The sequence below is a fragment of the Fibroporia radiculosa genome (genome assembly GCF_000313525.1).
Source record: "Fibroporia radiculosa TFFH 294 genomic supercontigs, scaffold2774, whole genome shotgun sequence".
Taxonomy (NCBI): Eukaryota; Fungi; Basidiomycota; class Agaricomycetes; order Polyporales; family Fibroporiaceae; genus Fibroporia; species Fibroporia radiculosa.
In genome coordinates this window covers 16,634-37,620 of record NW_012133364.1, presented here as the reverse complement: position 1 = coordinate 37,620, position 20,987 = coordinate 16,634, and the positions used below count along the sequence as shown (strand labels likewise).

The 20,987-nt window shown below is 50.8% G+C and overlaps 11 protein-coding genes across 11 annotated transcripts; 8 read left to right on the top strand and 3 right to left on the bottom strand.

Moving 5' to 3' along the window:
- Nucleotides 1-255: 255 nt before the first annotated feature.
- Nucleotides 256-1,237, bottom strand: FIBRA_04270 (uncharacterized protein; the record flags this gene model as incomplete). Its single annotated transcript, XM_012326084.1, has 7 exons — nucleotides 256-307; nucleotides 366-463; nucleotides 525-650; nucleotides 715-727; nucleotides 789-927; nucleotides 981-1,056; nucleotides 1,109-1,237. The coding sequence occupies 7 exons, from the start codon at nucleotides 1,235-1,237 to the stop codon at nucleotides 256-258; spliced, it is 633 nt and encodes a 210-aa protein (XP_012181474.1).
- A 349-nt stretch (nucleotides 1,238-1,586) lies between these two features.
- FIBRA_04269 (uncharacterized protein) lies at nucleotides 1,587-2,615 on the bottom strand (the record flags this gene model as incomplete). The annotated part of the gene is made up of 9 exons (XM_012326083.1): nucleotides 1,587-1,636; nucleotides 1,694-1,746; nucleotides 1,798-1,899; nucleotides 1,957-1,982; nucleotides 2,035-2,083; nucleotides 2,137-2,142; nucleotides 2,199-2,251; nucleotides 2,300-2,517; nucleotides 2,588-2,615. The coding sequence occupies 9 exons, from the start codon at nucleotides 2,613-2,615 to the stop codon at nucleotides 1,587-1,589; spliced, it is 585 nt and encodes a 194-aa protein (XP_012181473.1).
- Nucleotides 2,616-2,785: 170 nt separating this feature from the next.
- On the top strand, nucleotides 2,786-4,764 carry FIBRA_04268 (uncharacterized protein; the record flags this gene model as incomplete). The annotated part of the gene is made up of 6 exons (XM_012326082.1): nucleotides 2,786-3,065; nucleotides 3,140-3,291; nucleotides 3,390-3,507; nucleotides 3,562-3,863; nucleotides 3,922-4,242; nucleotides 4,294-4,764. The coding sequence occupies 6 exons, from the start codon at nucleotides 2,786-2,788 to the stop codon at nucleotides 4,762-4,764; spliced, it is 1,644 nt and encodes a 547-aa protein (XP_012181472.1).
- A 353-nt stretch (nucleotides 4,765-5,117) lies between these two features.
- FIBRA_04267 (uncharacterized protein) lies at nucleotides 5,118-6,287 on the top strand (the record flags this gene model as incomplete). The annotated part of the gene is made up of 8 exons (XM_012326081.1): nucleotides 5,118-5,132; nucleotides 5,201-5,303; nucleotides 5,368-5,410; nucleotides 5,471-5,483; nucleotides 5,545-5,592; nucleotides 5,653-5,707; nucleotides 5,760-5,918; nucleotides 5,974-6,287. 8 exons carry the CDS (start codon nucleotides 5,118-5,120, stop codon nucleotides 6,285-6,287), a joined length of 750 nt encoding a protein of 249 aa, XP_012181471.1.
- A 266-nt stretch (nucleotides 6,288-6,553) lies between these two features.
- FIBRA_04266 (uncharacterized protein) lies at nucleotides 6,554-6,899 on the top strand (the record flags this gene model as incomplete). The annotated part of the gene is made up of 2 exons (XM_012326080.1): nucleotides 6,554-6,755; nucleotides 6,808-6,899. The coding sequence occupies 2 exons, from the start codon at nucleotides 6,554-6,556 to the stop codon at nucleotides 6,897-6,899; spliced, it is 294 nt and encodes a 97-aa protein (XP_012181470.1).
- A 472-nt stretch (nucleotides 6,900-7,371) lies between these two features.
- Nucleotides 7,372-9,808, top strand: FIBRA_04265 (uncharacterized protein; the record flags this gene model as incomplete). Its single annotated transcript, XM_012326079.1, has 6 exons — nucleotides 7,372-7,431; nucleotides 7,652-7,924; nucleotides 7,989-8,123; nucleotides 8,177-8,717; nucleotides 8,773-8,867; nucleotides 8,921-9,808. The coding sequence occupies 6 exons, from the start codon at nucleotides 7,372-7,374 to the stop codon at nucleotides 9,806-9,808; spliced, it is 1,992 nt and encodes a 663-aa protein (XP_012181469.1).
- Nucleotides 9,809-10,296: 488 nt separating this feature from the next.
- FIBRA_04264 (uncharacterized protein) lies at nucleotides 10,297-11,906 on the top strand (the record flags this gene model as incomplete). The annotated part of the gene is made up of 11 exons (XM_012326078.1): nucleotides 10,297-10,335; nucleotides 10,390-10,499; nucleotides 10,560-10,570; nucleotides 10,624-10,808; nucleotides 10,861-10,955; nucleotides 11,010-11,134; nucleotides 11,185-11,216; nucleotides 11,274-11,328; nucleotides 11,385-11,437; nucleotides 11,490-11,799; nucleotides 11,857-11,906. 11 exons carry the CDS (start codon nucleotides 10,297-10,299, stop codon nucleotides 11,904-11,906), a joined length of 1,065 nt encoding a protein of 354 aa, XP_012181468.1.
- Nucleotides 11,907-12,749: 843 nt separating this feature from the next.
- On the top strand, nucleotides 12,750-14,666 carry FIBRA_04263 (uncharacterized protein; the record flags this gene model as incomplete). Its single annotated transcript, XM_012326077.1, has 7 exons — nucleotides 12,750-13,367; nucleotides 13,418-13,596; nucleotides 13,660-13,728; nucleotides 13,778-14,249; nucleotides 14,310-14,379; nucleotides 14,431-14,517; nucleotides 14,569-14,666. 7 exons carry the CDS (start codon nucleotides 12,750-12,752, stop codon nucleotides 14,664-14,666), a joined length of 1,593 nt encoding a protein of 530 aa, XP_012181467.1.
- A 589-nt stretch (nucleotides 14,667-15,255) lies between these two features.
- FIBRA_04262 (uncharacterized protein) lies at nucleotides 15,256-15,933 on the top strand (the record flags this gene model as incomplete). Its single annotated transcript, XM_012326076.1, has 5 exons — nucleotides 15,256-15,266; nucleotides 15,320-15,506; nucleotides 15,578-15,634; nucleotides 15,690-15,824; nucleotides 15,898-15,933. 5 exons carry the CDS (start codon nucleotides 15,256-15,258, stop codon nucleotides 15,931-15,933), a joined length of 426 nt encoding a protein of 141 aa, XP_012181466.1.
- A 394-nt stretch (nucleotides 15,934-16,327) lies between these two features.
- On the bottom strand, nucleotides 16,328-18,478 carry FIBRA_04261 (uncharacterized protein; the record flags this gene model as incomplete). The annotated part of the gene is made up of 10 exons (XM_012326075.1): nucleotides 16,328-16,465; nucleotides 16,522-16,662; nucleotides 16,714-17,128; nucleotides 17,180-17,226; nucleotides 17,276-17,352; nucleotides 17,407-17,463; nucleotides 17,521-17,550; nucleotides 17,601-17,682; nucleotides 17,741-18,225; nucleotides 18,280-18,478. The coding sequence occupies 10 exons, from the start codon at nucleotides 18,476-18,478 to the stop codon at nucleotides 16,328-16,330; spliced, it is 1,671 nt and encodes a 556-aa protein (XP_012181465.1).
- Nucleotides 18,479-20,226: 1,748 nt separating this feature from the next.
- On the top strand, nucleotides 20,227-20,730 carry FIBRA_04260 (uncharacterized protein; the record flags this gene model as incomplete). Its single annotated transcript, XM_012326074.1, has 4 exons — nucleotides 20,227-20,325; nucleotides 20,384-20,427; nucleotides 20,484-20,592; nucleotides 20,650-20,730. 4 exons carry the CDS (start codon nucleotides 20,227-20,229, stop codon nucleotides 20,728-20,730), a joined length of 333 nt encoding a protein of 110 aa, XP_012181464.1.
- Nucleotides 20,731-20,987: the final 257 nt, after the last annotated feature.

The following is a 20,987-nucleotide window of genomic DNA, read 5'->3' as shown; positions in this document are numbered from 1 at the left end:
GCTCCCCGCCGGCGTTTTTCAAGCCTAAGTACGGTAGAACATAGGAACAGTATCCTTGTAGCATTCGACCAATCATTGGTGTATCCGCGATTGTATTTGTCATTTGGTACCTCTATGCATGTAAAAAAAAAAACAAAAGTAGAGTAAGACTAATTGATGCGCTTTCGATACTACCGCTACAGTAAAAGTGAGCTGGGAAAATTCTAGGCCCCGAGAGTGTTCCAAATTATTCTCCATTTTAGTTTGCTTCATAAATTAATGCAATGTCTTGCGGAAGGCGTCTTCTCGTTGCTGCACCTCCGACTCCCTGTGTCATAGCGAATCAGTGAGGCTAATATACCATGGCGAGGTTTCACCCGACACACTTTGAATTGAGAATGGAGAGGTACAGTGTCCAGAAGATACCACACGTCGACTGGAAGGGGACACGATACGGCAGCGGCATGTACCGGAAGTTGATCAGCTATGTAGATGGAGTTAGCGCGGCTCATGTGAACGAATCAATGGTGTACAAATCGACTGACCTGCGCAATGGGCCATACCTTCCAATTTGTAATGAGCACAGGGACCAACAAATCAGTGTACTTTCGTTGTATGTGAGGGCCATCTCGGCCTTCCATGATACCCATGGAGCCGATGAATATGCTAAGCTGTAAATCGATGATGACAAGGTCAGATAACCACCCTGATATCATTACTGAATTCTAAACATACGCCAATAGGAGCCCTGTCGAGCACACAAGTGGTCAGCGAGGATCACCCGCGAATATTGCAGTGGCGACACTCACATGATCAATTGGTCTGCTCCAACTCTTTTCGATAACGCTCGCATGCTCACTCTCTCGGTGTTGCTAGCAAGTGCACTACTCTGGAAACGCAGCGGAAAATGACGCTCTAGGAAGAAATTCCATCGTCCAATAAGTGGACCTGCGCTGCGTGTCAGCACAAGACTGTTCCACGGAGATGAAGGCATAACGTACCCATCCCAACCCCAAATGCAAAGAAGCGAAAGGTGCGCAAGACATCATATTGCCAGTGCCGTCGCTGCGGGCCGCTCTGAAGTGAGAATGAGCACCCCGCATGTCGACGGATCAGACGAGGTGCGTACGAATTTTTCAGTCATTTGCGCAATAATGTCCCCAAGAGCATTGAGTGCACCATTGGTGATGGCGAGGGTGCCGTAAGGGTGGTGTTCAAACGATTGTTGGTACGCGCGAGCGAGAGTAATACTGGTCATGGTTGAAGATTGATATGCGTGAATCGAGAGGAATTACTGGTCAAGACTGGGTCAGGTATAGACAAGCAGAGCGTACTGTATGATATTCATCCATCCAGAGCTCCAGGCAAACTCCACCAAGGCTCCTTGACACGGAGCGTAAGACAGCGTCGCCCCGACGCACGCCCATATGGGGTAGTTCTCACGCTGACGTCACTCCTTTGATCAGGCCGCCGACGCAGCCAGAATCATCCCGAAAGTCACTCTCGTGGCACAGAGAAAATCTATGTTATTGAAACACGCAAGACAGTAACAGAGACCACACCAGCGCAGCTGCGACCCGCACAACTAGGTAACAGGCCCATCATCCTCATAACAGCCGTAACTTTCCCGTAACACGGTTCACCAACTCCACCGGCCCTTCAAATCCACCTGTCAGCCGAGTCACATCGTCATACATTAGCTAGCGAAACATACCGGGTCCAATACCCAATACCGTGCGAGAGCCAGCCGCAATTTGCGTTCGACCTCTATAGTACTGGTCAACACACAGTTCGGCCACGGTATAACAAGGTACGAACGCATCATGAATGGCACGCGCACAGAGGTTCAAACTCTTTGCAACTGCTTCCAGCTCCAACAGCTCATCTTCGGAGCTCGCCTTTAATGCAATCTTGGCTTGACTGTAAATCCAGCTTGTAATCATGTGATTGTTGCATCCCGAGAATCATTTTGCTCACCCTGTGCGTTCCCAGTGCTGCAAAAGCTAGAATAAATTTACTATCAGAAATATTCCTATGCACACGTTATAGCCCCACCTGCGGGTTAGTTTTCACTAATGCTTTGTAGCAAGCAAGCGTTGCATGTCTATACACCGCCGTTAGACCCCTTCTCCCGCTAGCTGCGAAATAACAGCTTACCCGCATCTAATCACCAAAATCAGCAATGCGCAGATGAGGAAAGCACCGGCAGGGGTTCGTACTGAGCAGCTATTTTCCCTGGAGTCATACCCAAGTCCGTACGGACAACCAATACCTGGTCCATATTGTGAATGGACCCGCGGAGGAGATCACAGCTACATACCAGTTTGCAGGGTTCTAGGAATCCTGGCTTAACGGAAGAGAGATCTCCATCCGCCACGTCTTCTTCATGATCGCTATCGTCCTCTGCCGGCGGCGGTGCTGATATCACGAGAGGCGGAGGTGCTGGCGAATTTTGAGATGCGACGTTACTGGCAGACTTCGCGCCGATGGCGTAACCGACGCCCAAGGAGGTCGCAACCAGCACAACGATAGTGATAACTATTTCAGCACGATGTAGAACATATCAGTTTGGAGGAGCGAGCTATGTGCCTGACAATACAGGACTCACTTTGCGACGTCGAAAGCGAAGAGGACATAACTCGAGACGCACCGGCAAGCGCCGACCAAATGAGCGCCGAACCTGCGAGGTGATATTTTGTGCTTCAAGCGCCCATCTCACTGCACTCTGCTGCTTCAAATTGGGGACTGCTGCTTTTGAGATTTCACCACTAAAATCGCGTCCATCGAAAATACGCATATATCTGACATGGCAGCAGAGGGTGTCTCTGCGCCGTCTCCGGTGCCCAACGCGGACACTGCTCCTGGGCGGAAACATTTCTCTGAGCTCGAGCTCTCCGAACCCACGAGCAAAGCTCTCGCTGAGATGGGTTTTACCACGATGACACCCGTACAAGAAAAGTCAATACCGCCTCTACTCGCGGGAAAGGATGTACTTGGTGCGGCACGGACAGGATCGGGAAAGACGTTGGCGTTCTTAATCCCGGCAGTCGAATTGCTGCACAGAATGAAGTTCAAGCCTCGGAATGGTGCGTACGTTCCGTTACATGCTGGAAGAGTTTGGATATCTCATACTGGGCGTCCTGGAAATACCCAATTGCAGGCACCGGCATTATCATTATCTCACCAACGCGAGAGCTCGCACTTCAGATCTTTGGTGTCGCGAAAGAGCTCATGGCGCACCATTCGCAAACTTTCGGAATTGTTATGGGAGGTGCTAACCGACGAGCAGAAGCAGACAAACTGCAGAAGGGCGTGAGCCTCATTGTAGCAACCCCTGGGCGATTATTGGACCATTTGGAGGCGTGTAATTCCGCTTGAATGGTAGTGCATATACTCACATCCAGGAACAGAATACGAAAGGCTTCGTGTTCCGGAATTTGAGGGGTCTGGTGATCGACGAGGCGGACCGGATATTGGAGGTCGGATTCGAGGAAGAAATGAAGAAAATCATTGCTATTCTGCCAAATGGTTCGCTCTGATCTATATCCTACGCCTTATAACTGTCTTATTTCTATTATTCAGAGAATCGACAATCTATGCTATTCTCTGCTACACAAACTACCAAGGTCACTGACCTTGCAAGAATGTCGCTTCGCCCAGGACCTCTCTACATTGATGTAGACAAGACTGAGCGTACAAGCACTGTTTCAACTTTATCACAAGGTTATGTTGTGTGCCCATCCGATCGACGCTTCCTCCTGCTCTTCACCTTTCTAAAACGGAATATGAAGAAGAAAATTGTCGTATTCTTCTCAAGCTGCAACTCTGTCAAGTACCACGCGGAACTGCTGAACTACATTGATGTGCCGGTCCTTGATCTTCACGTGCGTATGCCCCCTATTCGCTACTACAACGTGGACGTGTGCTCAATTATGCACACAGGGCAAGCAAAAACAGCAGAAACGTACGACCACGTTTTTCGAGTTCTGCAACGCCGAAGTTGGCACACTGCTATGTACAGATGTTGCCGCACGAGGATTAGACATTCCTCGTGTGGATTGGATCATACAGTACGACCCGCCAGATGACCCACGCGACTACATTCATCGTGTTGGCCGGACAGCCCGTGCAGGGAAGGTGGGAAAGAGTCTGATGTTCCTCTTACCGAGCGAATTGGGTTTCCTACGGTATCTGAAGGATGCAAAGGTGCCGCTGAATGAATTCAGTTTCCCGGCTGACCAAATCGCAAATGTGCAGTCTCAGGTAATTGCGCCTGCTCGCTCATGGTCCATGGTACTCATGTCATGCATATAGCTGGAGAAGCTGCTACAGAAAAACTACTTCCTGCACCAATCCGCGCGGGACGGCTATCGATCGTACTTACAAGCCTATGCGTCATATTCACTCAAGAAGATCTTTGATGTGAACCAGCTTGATCTCGCGAAGGTTGGCAAGTCATTCGGATTTTCCGTCCCACCGCGGGTGAATGTGAACATTGGCGGCGGACAAGGTGGAGCGGGACGCACAGGGACAAAGCGGAGACGAGAAGAAAACGACGAGGAGGACGAAGAGTGGGAGGAGATTGATGCTGTCGATAAGGATGCGAGCGAGAACGAGGCAAATGCAGAGGGTGGTGAGGACGAGCAGCCTAGGTGGCAGAGGCGAAATGGGAAGGAGAGGCGAAAAGAGACGCTCGGCCGGCGGAAAGTAGAGAAGGAGGTCTACAAGCAAGGCCTAGAGAGGAAGAAGCTCAAGGGGCCAGGGAACGCACAATGGAGTCGGTAGCAATGCGTGCTTGTTTGCTCTTGCCTTCATTAATCATTGTTTGTACCATCTGACTGCTACATGTGTGCACATCTGCTGTATACGTGCATACCTTGTACCACACCCGCAGATGCCCGTGGCTGCGCGGACGAGGCGAGTTTGCGCGGCGGTCGCGATGCACGCGCAACGTGCGAGGAGCCGCGCGCACGCCTGGCATTTTCGCCTAGAGGCCCGGGCCTGCCCTGAAGCTCAACGTGGAGTACGTCACTCTAGCAAGCGCCCTATCCACACCTCAAAGTTGCGCGCAGACGCTACGTCGTCCACGTCTCCTCTCGTCGTCCTCGCCGTTCCTCAAGCTTCGCTAAGCAGCAGTAATGGCAACCACTCAGGTTCGTGTCCTGGCTGCATCTGCGCGCAAGATGCGCTTGGACGCGTGCACTCATCTCGCTCTGGACAGCATTACATGTGGGCCGCTGGCCACTTCATCCTCTTGCTAGCATCGCTGCGCTACTTTCTGGCTGTGGTCATGTTCAGGGGCGTGTCTCCGTGGTGGTATAAGTGTGAGTGACGTTTGTGGAGTCCTTCGACTCTTGGTCCGACTTACCTGATGGTGGCAACGTGCAGTGAGTTTCCTCGGCGCGATTGCCAGCTATGCAATTGTTTGCAAGTAAGTGCTACACTCTAAAGTATTACATCTCTTGGATGTCCTGACCTTTTTTGTCTACAGAAAGTCTCTAGGAGTAAGGAATTGCGCGCTTTTGCGTTTGGCACTTTCGTCATTGATACGCCGAATCGTTGCAGACCCCGCAGCCAAATCTTGAGTGGCTGAACCGAGCATTGGCCGATGAGGTGAGCGAGTTTCCCTTGCATTACTGTACGCATATAAACTGACGACCAATTGCTCCATAGAACGTACAGTACTTGTTACTCGCTTTCTTCTGGTGGACTTCAAAGCCAATCACTCGTATGTCTTCCTAATAATATACTGTGAAATCTGCTGTTTGACTTTGGTCTAGTCGCTTTGGTGCCATTTGCCATCTTCTCCCTCTTCCATGCCCTGACGTTCACCCGCACGACCTTGATGTCTCAATTTCTTCCACCAGGCCCACCGGCTACCGCTGGTGGACCACCTACACCCCATCCTTTGGCAAAGAAGTTGCAACTTTGGGTGAAAGGTTAGTCTACCTTAGTTCCCCTTTCCGGAAACCAGCTGACGCGAACATGTTAAAGCGAACTATGACACTGCTATGAAGGCTGTTGCTTTCACTGAGTTGCTCATCATGCTCCGTATCACTCTGGGTGCTCTGACTTTCCAAAACTCATTACTGTCTCCTTTGATTTATGCGCATTTCTTACGCACTCGGTACTACCAGTCCAAGTTCACGCAGAACGCCATTGCAGTTGTGACCGCCCGCGTAGAGGACTACGTTCGCAAGCCGGGTGTGCCGCCGATGGTCGTAATGGTCTGGGACAAGTTCAAAATGATCACTTCGCGTTGGGCGGGATCTGTTCTGGCGCCTCAGAACGGTGCAAGGAGGCAGTGATGTATATGTGTATGGTTAAATTTTGCTTTGCTGGTGCGTCGATGAAATGTGCTTGGCCGTGCGCTAGGTGGACGATAGTTTTAGATTATCGGTATCGCTTTGAATGTTTATTCGCTGCGTACAATCCAAGTTTCTGATGCTTTCCTCGCCGTGTGTGACTCTATTCTATGACGTCACGCGTCAATTCTTGTGGAGTTGAACGTAGAGCCATGTTCTTAAGCTTGAGTCGTCACTCGCGAACAGAAACCACTCGTCTAACCTACACCATGTCCTCCCTGACAGCTGCGGTTACCAACTTTGTACAATCTCTTGCCGTCATCGGCTCGTCCTTGCTCAACTCTGTCTTCGTTGTATTCCAGGCTGTTCTCGCATTGGGAGAAGAACTCTTAGGCAGTGTCTTGCAACTAGTGCAGGCGTTTGTCGTGTTTGGCACGGAACTGTTTGGTGGTATAATTGGCTTTGTAGCAGGTGAGGGCAGGGTGGTGCTGCTTGAGGGCAATATTTGACCGCAATCATTCAGCCCATTTCGTTGTCATTTTGGTTGCTGGAGGAGCATATTATTGGTACACCTCTGCGCAAGGTAACAAGAAGAGCGCAAAGAAGCATAGGTAATATGGAGTTTCGGAATCGGAATAGGATGATGCGTCGGTGAGTCGTCAATGATCTGTATTCAAGTATGGACCTAACTTGACGGCTCCTCCCCAAGTCGATGTCCACATCGAGCCTGCGTCAAATTTTAGTGTATATTTCGCTTGTAGTACATGCATACTATGTTCAGCTTGAAGTTGAATTTGTCGTCCGTCGTGAGCTTGAAGTTGTGTGTGTGGCGCCGCATATCAAACAGGGCCAAATATGTGCGGTCAGCAGTAGGCCGTATTCGAACGGGTGGCTTCCGTCGGGCTTTCGCTAGCTCTGAGTTGGACGTGTTCAACGTTCTATGTCACGTATTCCAGTGCCCTCGCACTCTCCTTCTAGCCATCGCAGCGCAGGCGCTCATCCAACTTCAACCTCACCCATCCCATTTCCGGAGCGTGCCAGCTCACCTCTCCCAGGTGGCCTGCATCGACGCCAGCCATCCACCGCTATGTCTTCCGTCTCCGGCTCCATGGCAGAGACCAGGAAGAAGCAGTCTAAGAGAGACGAGGTAAGTACATGCTCTCCTCGCAATGAGGAATGTTATGCGCCGAGACGTGTCAGGTGTCTGCCTTTGAAAACGCACGGTTTACACGTGTACTCGGCGCACAGACATGTCTTCAACGATCACCCCAGTCGTGGACCGCGCATTTTCGACTTCCAGTCCTATATCTCATCGTCGCATTCCTGCGCGTCAGAACTCTCGTACTGATGTGCAGCGCTTTCCACAGGCCATCCGGAAGAAGATTGAATCTGAGCTTTCGCGCAAGCGAACCATTTCGACAACGCAGCACACTCCTAGTCGCAGGCGTGGACACAAGCCGAATGTTCAGAAGGGCACTGTTGCAGCGTTGAAACCTAGTCCGGCTCTCACGGTTCCCGAAAACATCACTGTTGCGGAGGCTAGTCAACTGTGTGCCGCCAAACGAACCGACTGTGTCCTTGTGGTTGACGACGATGAGGGCCTCAGTGGTATCTTCACAGCCAAAGATTTGGCATACAGGGTACGATGCTTGCACATACACTGTTTGTCGTTACTGCAACTGCTGCTTACCGTCCGATCTCTAGGTCACTGCAGATGGTCTGGACCCCCACACGACGCCAGTCAGTACCATCATGACACGTAGCCCGATGGTGACTCGCGATACGACGAGTGCTACCGAGGCCCTGCAGCTCATGGTCCAGAGGCACTTTAGGCATCTGGTACGTTATTCGTTCAGACGCGTGCGTATTTGTGTCTCATGCCCGTATTGTAGCCTGTCTGCAACGAAGAGGGAAATGTTGTTGGTCTGTTGGATATCACTAAGGTCTTCCACGAGGCCCTTGACAAGGTTGAGCGGAGTTCGTCCGCGTCTGAAAAACTTTATTCCGCTCTCGCCGGTGTGCAGTCCGAACTAGGCACGGGCATGGGTGCCAATCCGCAAGCGGCTGCAATGCTTTCCTATGTGGAAGCTTTGCGTGAGAAGACGGCGCTGCCGGACCTCACTACAGTCATGGATTCGCGCACACAGCCTGCCACTGTGAGCCCGAAGACGACGGTTCGAGAAGTGGCGAAGCTGATGAAGGAAAGGCGCACTACTGCGGTGTGTGTCATGGAGAACATATCCCATCCACCTGGCACGGTGGGCGCCGAATTACCTAGGATTGCCGGGATTTTCACTAGCAAGGATATTGTGTTGCGTGTCATTGCTGCGGGGCTTGACGCGACCAGGTGCAGTGTTGTAAGAGTCATGACTCCTCATCCTGATACTGCTCCTCCCACCATGACTTGTCATGACGCACTCAAAAAAATGCACAGTACGTAGCAAGTCGACCTTGTCTACTCACCTGTGCTTACCGATTCCCGTCATAGATGGCCACTATTTGAACTTGCCGGTTGTCGAGACCGATGGCCGACTTGTGGCCATCGTTGATGTTTTGAAACTTACATATGCAACACTTGAACAGGTCCGCTGTATTGATTGGATTGCTTTGCTTTGCGCTCAATCTCACGTTTACAGATGAATACGATCACAGCCGAGAATGCCGATGCTAATGAAGCTGAGGGAGGACCCATGTGGGGTCGCTTCTTTGAGTCGCTTGGCGGCGATGATGCAGAATCCGCTATCTCGGGCTCCAATTTCACTACGGATCTTCATTCACGCCATTTATCCCGGAGTGTCTCCCACTTCGTTCAATCGCCTCACTCTGAAGTGCATCCCGACGATTCCGCTTCTGCCATAGACGATGATCACTCCGCACTTGAGGAATATTCCAGGCGACGCGGAGAGCCGCTACCTTCTATCGTTGGGCCCACAGCTGCCGTTCCACCTGTCGACGATGGAACCTATGTCTTCAAGTTCCGCACTCCCAGCGGTCGTACACACAGGTTCCAGGCACGCCATGACAATGTGGAGAACCTTCGTGAGATTGTTGGAGGGAAACTCGCTACCGATCCATTTTTCACCAACTACAAGACCTCCGAACCATCTGATCCCCCTCCAGATCCCGCAGACTTCCTCCTTTCTTACACCGACGCGGATGGAGACATTGTGTTAATAACATCCGACACAGATGTGACAGACGCTGTGAAGATAGCGAGGAATGCGGGTTTGGACCGTGTCGTCTTGTTTATTCAAGGTGGCAAGGGTTGGGCGGATGCGATTGCCGAGAAAAGTGCAGCTCAAGCGGCTGAGGTTGCAGCGGCTGCAGACCGCGAGCTGAAGGAGGTTGAGAAAACAGAGACTGTTCCTTCCGAGCCCGTCAACGTTGATCCTCCCCTTCCGGTTCACATTGCTGAAGATGAGAAGATACTGGGTCTTCCAAAGGACTTATTGTTGCCGGCAAGCATAGGTGCGCTTGCGGCGGTGATTCTTGGCGTCTTCACCATCTCTAGACTATCGAGATGAAGTAGATTTCTGAATTATCCGGTCGTTCATCTGTTACTTTTTCTGGCACACGTCACGTCGTATACTTTTTGAACATCCCGTCTGTTATGCAAGCTCACGATTTTAGATTGACAATGATGATTACTATGACTGGACTATTGGATGTCTGTTACCCTACGTTCTGATAAGTCGTAATTGTCGTCTTCTACTTAGGCAGCTTGTAGGTTAGCATTGGCAGACTGAGCTTTCAATTTCAGTGACCAGTTCACTAAAGAAATTGCAACACCGCCAAGACCGCGATCTAGCCGCGAGTGCGATCGGATCACGTGCTATATGGAGATAGGTGGCTGTAGTTGAGTCCACTCGGTGCCCTCTGCTCCGAGCTGACTCTCGTGCAGGTCGCGACCGTTCGCACCACCAGCGAGCCTCCTTCTTCCTTGCTTACCCCGGATACAACCCAAGGGGCTCACTCTGAGGGTACATGCTAGCTACGGAGAGCTCACGGTTCAATGCCGAAGAAGGAGCGAGATGAGGTCTTGTCCGAGCTTGTAAGTTGTTCTCGATCGTCCAAGTCGTCCTGCAGTCTAACGGACGTGGTGAAGGCTGCAAGGGTCTTCTCCACTATGCTGGACGATGCTCTCCTGGATGTTGTGCTTGAGTCACATCAGGCGGTAGCGCGCTCCCGAAGTATATGTCCAGTGTGCCATATGCAGTAGGTCACTTCTACATGGGCATGCATAATATGTCTGAACGATATCTCCGTGCGGTCCAGGTGTGGAGCAGGTCAGACTTTATTGTCTATATAAATCATTTCTTCCCTCTCACCACGTTCTCAGTCCATGTGCCCGGGTCATCTAGCAGCACCTCACAGCCGGTCGCATCGTCCTCGCGGTTGTCCACGCCCCTAGATGACGCCAAGCTTGCAGGTACAAATAGTCCGTCGGGTGTGGGAGCAAGTACTCCGATGAATGGAAAGGCAAACGGCAACGTTTTATTAGAATGCGTCATTTGCAAAAGACAAGTATGGCTAGTTAGCCTCCTAGCACAGCCAGGAATGCTCATTTAATCGTCAGGTTGCCTTTAATCGCTATGCATCACATCTGGGGGATTGTATGGGTCTAAGTAATTCTCGAAGGGGTGCTACGCGCAACGCCACGACCAAGACCAAGTATGTCGATTTCAGTACTATAATTTCTTGATAAAATTCATGATGTATTTGCAGGCTTGTGACCGACACAGGAAGGTCTGCATCTCCCTACGTCGGTTCGGAGAACGGAAATATGTCAGACGACGGCAAGACGACATCTAGTAGCAAAGGCAAAGGTAAATCGAAGGCTAAGCGCAAAGGTTCGTCTCTATAACAGCCGTTTCTAGGATAATCTAACTTTCTCGAATAGATGACGCCGAGTTCAATCTACATCGGAAACGGGTGCGTATACCGTACACGTCCACACGACCGTCTTCAACTCTAACATAACCCATGCAGCCAGGCTCCCCGTCCGTGTCTCCAGTGAAGAATCATAAGAAGACGAAAACATCTGGTAAGATTGTGTCTGCCACATATATACGGGAATTATTTAATATCTTTTTTGCTTAGGGTCTCCAATAGCCCGGGTCAAGGGTCCTGATCCGTCAGGTTCATCGAATAATGTACAGTCGTTTCATGCGGTATTCGTCACAACGCTTATGCCGCTTGCTATAGCTGTTACCTGTCCCCCCTGGACATTCTCAATCTAGAATTCCGTCCAAGCTGCGGGAATCTTCAATCGTCTCAACAATTCAAAGGGAGCAGCGTTCATCATCTCCGGAGTCAAGATTCTCCTCCCCTGCTCGCTCTGTTTCTACGCTAGCGTCCCTGCCGTCTATGCAAAGCCCTACTATCCCTCCTATTATGGTGCAGAAACCAAAGGGAAAGAATGGCAAAGCACCGTTAGCGCCTCTCAAGAGACCTAGCCCTCCACGTCCCCCTCCGCCACCGGTCATCAGGATGCCTGAGACGGATTATCTCGTCGGTATGTCAGCTGCTATTCAGTTCGATTTACACACTTCGCTAAAATTTCAATGCGTAGATGTTGAGGGTGAAGAGACTGGTTCCTCCACAGATACAGATAGTTCATAGCATTTCTTCACTGGACACATTAGCCATCTTGCCTGTCTCAGGGAAATCGCCTTACGTCTTTATCGGAACTCACCGCTGTCGATTGCACATCTTGTATGCTAATCTCCTCGAATCTAGGACCACGAGCACTCTTCTTTTCATGTCGACGACAACATCGGATATCTATCTAAGACTATACCGCTGTGTACAATACTACTTGTTGGTGATCTCGATCTGTCGCTAGTCTGCGGCCCTAATTGTGCTAGAAAACATCCACACGGCGCGCGATCCACGATAGTAAATTAATCCTGACACTATCTTGAATGATAGGCCATCTTGATACCTGACTCTTGATCAATGCATGGTAAATATATATAGGTGGGCAAAGAGGTACAGTATTAAAAACCATCCGAGCGCGCACGCAAACGGATACAGTGTTCATGACAGTAACCTGTCAGTCAATGGATAAAACTATTTGGGGTAAAGGTATCAGTCATTGGTCAGAAGACATACATTGCCCCCATCAGAGATCTGATCGTATATATCGAGCGGTTCATGCCAAGAGCCCAGACTGCACAACCGAAGAACTAAGCCGAAATTTGGGAGACAAGTCAACCGCTTTGAAGTCCTGTGCGCGGCAAGTGGTTTATGTTCGAGACAGCTCGATACCCAACCTAGGCAAAAAGGACCGTTGCAAGCGCAACACTAGATAGCGAAGTTCGAGGTACGCGAAAGTGGGAGTTTGATGCCTTCGAATCGAAGTACGAGTTGAGCAGTGAGTGAATGGATTGGAGAGTTGGGCTGTTAAGATTTTATCAGCATGCGCGCGCAGTGGTGGAATTTGAAAGGCTGAGAACAGTCGCCATGACTGCTGCGATGGGATGTCAGTCAAATGGAATGAGAGCTGACGGTGGGACAGAAACCGGCCGAGAGGCGGCAGCCACAGCAAATGGCGGCAAACAGTGCCCGGCGCAGTTGCGAGGGCGGCTCGAAGACTTGGATGGGAGCGCTGGCTCTGCCCAAGTTTCGTCGACCCTCCATCTCGCTCAGACCTTCCCCCTCGCATTGCTCGCAGGACGACCAAGTCAAGCATTTGTGCTTGCACTCCCTCATTCCTTCACCATGTCAACGCAGCACCCTGCTCAGCCCGATCCTTATCCATCCTCCGCCCAATCCCATCCATGCCCCCCGAAGGAGACAAAGGCCCCGTACGACGACCTCATCGACCAGTATGCCACGTCCTACAAGCCATACTCTGCTGAGCGTCCACTCACTGATGTTCGCCAACACAACCCCGAACCTATTCCTCTATATCCTCTCGCTTCACGACAATCAAACTACAGCGATATCTCGTTCAAAGACGCGAAAGATTTTGATGACCATGTGCCTCAGCACCTTGACTTGGGGTATCCTCCCAAAACAAGCCTGGAGCAGGGTCAGGACAAACCTTCGCGAAATTTTTGGGGGGTTCTGCGCGCCATGGTGCGCACTTCACTGTCTTCGATCATACTTTGTCGTGACTGTCGTTACAGTTCATACCAGACTCTCTTTCTGGCCGCTTGTATCTGCTGACTGTCCTTGTCGAAACAGCCATTGACCTTGCAGTTGAAGCCGAGCTTTATCTTCGTCTTCGGCAGACAGGCTCAACCAGTGGTGACAGCCAAGAATCAGAGAAGATGCCTGTTTATCTTAGTATCTTTGCCATCGCACAGTAAGTCTCCTGATGGCCCTGCAATTTTATTTCGCTGGAGAATGTGTTGCTAACTCATTGCAGCGTTTTCCAATATGCCATGGCTTTGGATGCCGTGTACGCACGAAACACCTTGCAATTCATCGCCCTAACGTAATTCTTCTGCTTTCCGTTTCGACATCTTTAACTCAATGTTTTGCAGCATTTTCAATGCACTCCTCCTCTTCTACGCCATCATTGAGATCAATGAGATTGGCAACCCCCCAGTCCAATCTGGCATCTCGATCCATACCCTTACCATCATAATCCCCATTGTCATTTCCGTTGCTCACATTGCCTACATGACACTTGGCTGGAAGATTTATACCGAGTTCGGCTGGAAGGTTTACAAGTTTCTCGGCGCGGATCGTCGAATCAAGTCGATGTATGCCCACTACCAGATCTTCCTTTGCTTGATGAAGTTCGACCTCTTCTTTTGGATCGGATTTTCCGTGCAGTTCATTTGGCTAGTTCTGAGTGCACACAATGCCGAGTATTACCTCACCTGCGCTGCGTTCCCAGTTTCTCTCTTGGTACTCATAATTGGCCACCTGGCAGTCCGTCGTGAAAACAAATGGATGATGTTGACATTTATGACGGGCTGTGCAGGTGCGATGGTGTATTTCACATACAAGGTTCGTCACTTCTGAGACAATCCGACGTGATAAGCAATTGATGGACTTATACTCTCGCAGCTGGTCAAAGTAGTGCAGCTGCGCAACACAAGCACGTATGTCGATGTCTGGAGAACCCTGGCAATATTTTGTATGATCACTTCTCCACTATCATTGAGATGTTTGCCTGACCCTGTCATAGCTGTGATTGCGATCATTCTGCTCCTCTCGACATCTGTGTTCGCTTGCATTGTGATGAACAACTTCGGCAAAGGGTTGAAAGCTCAGAGTGAGTGTACCTCGAACATTTTGTAGAATGTTATTGACTGGCCCACTGTAGTGGCAAAGAGCTCTGACCAAGGGCGACGACGCGGCAAATCGCAGGACATCCACCGAGGTCCCATGAGCACTCATCCGAACCGAATGAGTATTGAATAAGGGCTTGCCGCCTCTGGCTCCCGTGGACTTGTATCGATGTCATGTATCATTCCCACTCCTAACAGCGAGTGCGCTCCGAGGACTTTACATTTTGATCATTCTGGTACTTACCTGCCGTTTGCATTACCTAGCCCCTGCGGTATCCCCTCGCCCGACCACTATAACCGTTGTCTGTTTCGTATCACCCATACTTCCTGCACTCGATGTATTGTTGCTGGCCCACAATCGAGCGCCTTTACTACCTTACGTTCGTCTCATAGTCGTGGTCGACTCTTGTTCATAAAGTCCATACAATATTGTCTGCACTGGTCCCCGGGGTACTACGGTATTCTGCTTTGTATTTGATAGCTCAGGATGACTGGATGCAGCATGACTTCTTGCATCTTTCAATGACCCGTTCTGCAGCTGTTCCAGTGATGCGTAGACTCTTGAGCTAGATCACACTAGAATCGTGAAGGCTACGGACTAAGAAATACCACTAATATGCATCTGGTAATCGGCGTCTATTTCTTAGAGTTTGGTGGCGCCACGTTCGGACACAACATCGGTTTCCTTAATTCCATGAGGACAGCAGGTCTGTCCGCTCATCATGTCTCAACGGTTCGTCAATTCGACTCTTTAATGCACTCAAAGTCTGAATCTGTGGATTTCAGCTTTAGGGCAACGGCTTCGCTGCGAGATCGCTCGGCCCTACTCCCAGAGTACACCACTCCCCCGTCCTCAGGGCGCTCGTCGCCCTTCCAGCTTCAACCTAGCGGCCAGCGTTTCGCAGACGATCTTGAGGGCCAGAATGACGAGCACCTCGAGGGCCTCACTGCGAAAGTGAAGCTACTGAAGGATGTGAGTGAGTTGCCTGGACACGTGTCCCGCTAACGAGCCTTGTTGAACGGTCTCGTTACGGCGCATGCTAGATCACCATTGGGATAGGAAACGAAGTGCGGGAGTCGACTGTGCAGCTCAGACAGATGGTGAGTATATCAATTGTCTAGATAGCGCAACACCGGGGACTCACTTGGCACTCAGAACGACGCATTCTCGGAGACGTCTGGCATTCTTGCGGGGACGTTCCGACGCATGAACAACATGGCAGCGCGGCAAGGCTGTCGGTGGCTGTGGTATATCGTGTTTCTTATTATTGTTTTCTGGTTCTTTATTATTGTCTGGTGGTTTCGACGATGACAAGTACCTTGCTCATTGTGCGCCATTGCCTGAACATCGACCGCCTGAACAGCTGCCAGAGGAACTCGATCAAGCTCATTACAGTTGACGCGGATGATTGTGCCCGTAAATTGTTTGTAACAGCTCGCGCAGGAGCAGACACGCTTCGTACCAGCAAGCCATCCTAACAAGTCTGGACTATAGTAACCAACGCAAGTTTGCGGGGAAACAGAATGAGCTTCTGTCCCTCGTCGACAGTATATTGTAGAGAACCCCAGTGAGACATTAGTATAATATATCGTAAACTCGCCTAATCTCGTGCGGACGAGCTGCTATGAATCAGTTCGAAGCTTGCTGTGCCCTATCTCCCATACCATCCGTCTCCGCAAGTATGGCATATCAGCCTGAATGAAGCGGAAAGTTTCCTCGCCTCTAGACAAGGCCTCCAGAAATTGGCAAGTGAAAACACCGCAATCGAAGCCATTCTCTTGAAGTGGACAGTCCTAAACCACCAGTTTGATACTTGTAAAGTAGAAACAACAATGCCCACGAACCTCCATGACATAGTCTTCCCATCCCGTGAAGTCAAACGGCTTTTTCTTCTTATTCCGATGCTCAGCGTCAAGATAACTGCGTAGATACTGCATCGCCGCCTCTTCACAATGCAGCTCAATGCCGACTGAGAATAATTACACACCTTGAAAACCTTTTCATGTCGCGCTCCCATGCTATCGTGCGATTCTATCCGTTTTTTGCGAAAATTGATAGCAGCGGCAGTCCAGTGCGAGTTAGCATGATTTATTGGTATCAAAACAACGTCCTTCTGGAAGATGTCGATCTACGAGTATTTTAGTGATTTATACGGGAAACACATTCAGACGATACCCACTTTCTTAGTCCACTTCGCTAATCGAGCTTTGTCGTACCCTTCTCCTTGAAGCTTTGACCAGAAGAAAGTGTTGAAGTAATGGACCTTAAGGGGCTTCTTCCGCCCATTCACGGGCGTATTTTCTTTCAGACTCTCAGCGCGATCCATGATGAGTTGCCCATAGAAGTTGATAATCTCATCATTCAGCCACTTGTTTGGTCTCAGTCGCAAGAGGTCTTGATCTGTGACCTGTTCTCTAGCACATTTGGCTATGACACCTTTCCTCGACATAAGGGCGTTAACAACTTTCTCATCTTCTGGAGGAAGATGAGCCGGTAATGGAGGACGAATGCGACGGTTGATCCGCTCGTCCCATCTACGCTTGTCGGCTTCTAGCTGTTCAAGCGCTGGTACATACGGTTTGGGAGGCTTGGGCCTAGTGAACGTCAGGGCGCGCTGGTCAACATAAGTACTGAGGAAGACCCACTCTGCAAGACTGGCTCTAGCCTTTTCCAGTGCTCGTTGCAGGAAGCCCTAAAGGAATATTTAGCACGAGATCCACCCATAGCCATATATCACAAACATGTTCGGGGTATGAGTGTCTCCAGTGAGAAGGTGGTGAAGGCGGTTTGGAGTGCAGATCAACAAGCGACGGCGATGCTTATGCCAAAATTCAGCATGAGCGATGTCGGAACGACGAAGCATAGAACTTACAGGGCAGAAGCGGCCGTTGTGACACATTCTCCAGATGAGCTTGATAGTTTAATAGAGCTAGAGCTCAGGCGTTAGTAGATTATTATATCACATATGCAAGCATTCCACACATACTTCGGAAGGACTCCCTATCAGAAGTGAATCCTAAAGCGTCCTGTAAGCCGGATGTTTACACGATGTTCCATGACAACTACCTTTTGAACGCCTGATCTCAAATAACTCATTCTCCATTTCCTCCTGGTCCTTTTTTCGGATTTCCTTCACCCGCGCCTTATGCTACACGACACGGTACCGTGAATGGTGAGCTAAGGTGTATACGAGAGAAACGACTGACGCGATCCTTTAGAATATGGTCCCGAACAACATACGTCTTCCTCAGCAGCATATCCTGGAATTCCAATAAATCAGGATTGATCTGTGGCTGTTGACGCGGAGGCGTTGTATGTGGCGGTAAGGCATGTGCAATGACACCATTTGGTTGGGGGTGTGGGTCTAGGTTTGACTTGACGTTACTTGGTTCAGACTTCCGTCGCGCTCGCGACGCCGGCGGTAGCCTTTGAGTGGCCGATGACGAGGCTGCAGGATGCGCGGCGTCCGAGGGCCCGGACCGTGGAGGATCACGAAGTGATACCTTGCGTTGTGACGGATGTTGAGAGGCATTTGAAGGACAAGCGAATTGTTGAAATTGTGGGGGAATGGGTTGACGGGTAGTGCGACGAGGAGGGAGCGGTGCCGACGGGCGAGGTGGTATGGATGGAGATGGGGAGTGCGATTGAGAGGGTCCTGCAACAGTAGTAGGTAATGTTTTACTGTTGGATGCTGGAAAGACGTGTTGTGTGGTAAGAACCTCCACCTGATCACTGCCACACTCACCACCATCCACCCAGTGGAACAGCGTGTCGCGCGCGAGGTTGTACATCTCCACTCCTAGCCTCATCCACCGCGCAGAGAGGCCTTCGTTGTGTGTAGGGGTGCTGACCTCACCCAGAGGGTGGAATCTGGTGAGTCTAGGTTGTTTAGCGGAGCGTAGTGGAAGAAGAGTGTCCGTGGCTTGTCTCTTGCGAGCGTTCATCGAGAAGCCCAGGCTGCGTGTCGGCTATATGTACGTGATTCCAGTGCCGTGCACACTTCTGTATGAGTCAAAAGGGTATAAGCGTGAAAGATACAGCAAGCCTTCCGGAGCAGAGAACGAGGTGAACTCTCCGGATGCCTTCAAGCCCGCCGCGAGATTTCAGACGAGGAATGAGATTAACATAGCACGTGACATCTGTGGCGTGCATCCCACGCCACCCGGATCCCAGAGCAATGAAGTGCAAGCCCTAAATTGACTGAGCTGATTCAATCCTGGACTCCTACTCGACCGTAACTTGAAGCTGCTGTCAAACCCACTCACACATTCGTGTCGAAATCCCAACTATATTTCAGGGCCACATGATATAATGACATCGGCGTCTCCAGGTTAAAGAAGTTGTACAATATTCTGAAGTTCACGAGCCACGACGACACTGCAACATCAAAATCACCGCATGACGAAATGCCCGATCTCCGATTATTATTGCCTGGGGGTTCTCGCGATAAATATCGTACATGCGCGGCTTTGACAGCAAGACTCGTTCGGACCAGCACAAACAGCGCGCGCGTGCACTTGGTGTCTATCGACTCAATAGCTCGCTCAGACATAGGCCATCGATAGAGACGATGGCTCAGCAGCTGCATGTCATCTAACCATCTAATTTTGGCCGTATGCTTTCCCAGAAGTACTCGCGTAGCATGGGTAAAGCATGGCGACCTAATTTAGCTGATGGAACGCGAATGAACGATTCTCGCACTCACAAGTTGAGACCACCCGATTGCATGTACATGTAACATCATCGTCGGATCCCCGTGTATCGTTGGTTTTGCCTGCTAGCCGAACTTTTAATGACACTCACCATTAGAACCAATCATACCCGGCTGCCTGCGCGATTCGGTTGAGATGACAGGTGTAGTTCGAGGCTCCTGAATCCACAAAATGACCACGATATCGATGGACTGGGTTGTCCTGTATTGTGCGTAGAGCTACGACATTGAGAAGCTGGTGTGTGTGGATACTGTCAGAGATGGACTTTTCCTCCATGATGGGGCGGCCCGCCATTCAACGGATGAGAAATATGCGGTACGCTCAGAGGCGTTAGTGCGCCGTTAGTGATCAGTGAGCGATGGGAGAGAACAGTGGAATGTACTGGAGCGTCGCACAATGGAACGAGGAGAAAGAAGTATTCAGACCGGTGGGTAAGCACGCCGGTCCAACTTGTCAGCTCGGTCGCGCAATTCCGCCCGTCGGCCAGGTGCTTCACTTGCGGAGTCAAGGTGAAACCAGATACGCGCCGTCACGGGCTCGTCAAGTTATGGCGCCGGACTGAATACGTCGAGCAGACCTGACAAGATCGTCGGGACCGGGTATGGAATGGGCTGGGATGAGCAGAAAGCGACTCGCAGCGCAGGAGAGGATCGAGTGCAGGCCGAGCGCGAGAGCCGGCTGGCGCGGGCGCACTTGCGGCGGTAAGCCCGCAGGCGCCGCATGATAGAGTGACTTGGGCCGGACCACCTGCGGTAGGATAAGCCAAACGGCTGAAAGGGGTGTAGCCAGGGCGGATACCCGGGATATTGCGCATATATTCCTGACTCTCGGCCCACGCTCTTCTGTTCTAGTCAGAGTCACCTCTTCACACGTTGTGCGCATATAAAGCCCCTTCCGAGTCCCAACGCCTCTGCTCCTCGTGCTCTCGCCCCCTCCCTACTCACCCGAACACACACACTGTCCAGTTCTCGTCTTCCAACATGGGTATGAGCTACCGTCGCTATCTGAACGGCGCCCGCATCTACGGGTGTTCGAATTGCAAGACCCATCTTGCCACTATCCACTCAATGATTTCTCGAGTGAGGAATGCATCGATGTCTTTCTGCCTTTCATATTGACAATGCTACCTTTCCCTAGGCATTCAACGGCCAGCATGGCCGAGCGTACCTCTTCGACGGCGTGTAAGTTCAGTTACTGATATCATGGACCGTCTCCTTACTGAACTGGACTGTCGCAGCGTGAACGTGATCGAAGGCGAGCCTAACGACAGGGTAATGACGACAGGCAACCACACTGTCAGAGATATCTACTGCTGCAAATGCGGGCAAACATTAGGCTGGAAATACGTGCGTGCGCTCATGCGTTCTTTGACTCTTTGCTTACGACGTCGATGCCTTACGTAGGACCGAGCTTACGAGTCATCGCAGAGATACAAGGAGGGCAAGTTCATCCTGGAGCGCAACCTCCTTGTTGACGTGCAATGATCTCGCTGCGTATCCTCCGCTCCACGCCCTATCAAGACCGCTGGTATAGTGCGCGCTTTGCACTATGCTATGCGGCCATCGGTTACATCGGTTTTGGTCATGCCGTCTTCTATCCATCACATCGCATTCGCACTCGGAGGACGACACCACGTTCCGCTTGAGCGCGGTTGTCGGGAGGAACACAGGTGCTCCCACAGGTGTCTGTTGGGCAGACACTAACCAAACATCTCACGCGAGGATCGCGTCCGACTTGCTCG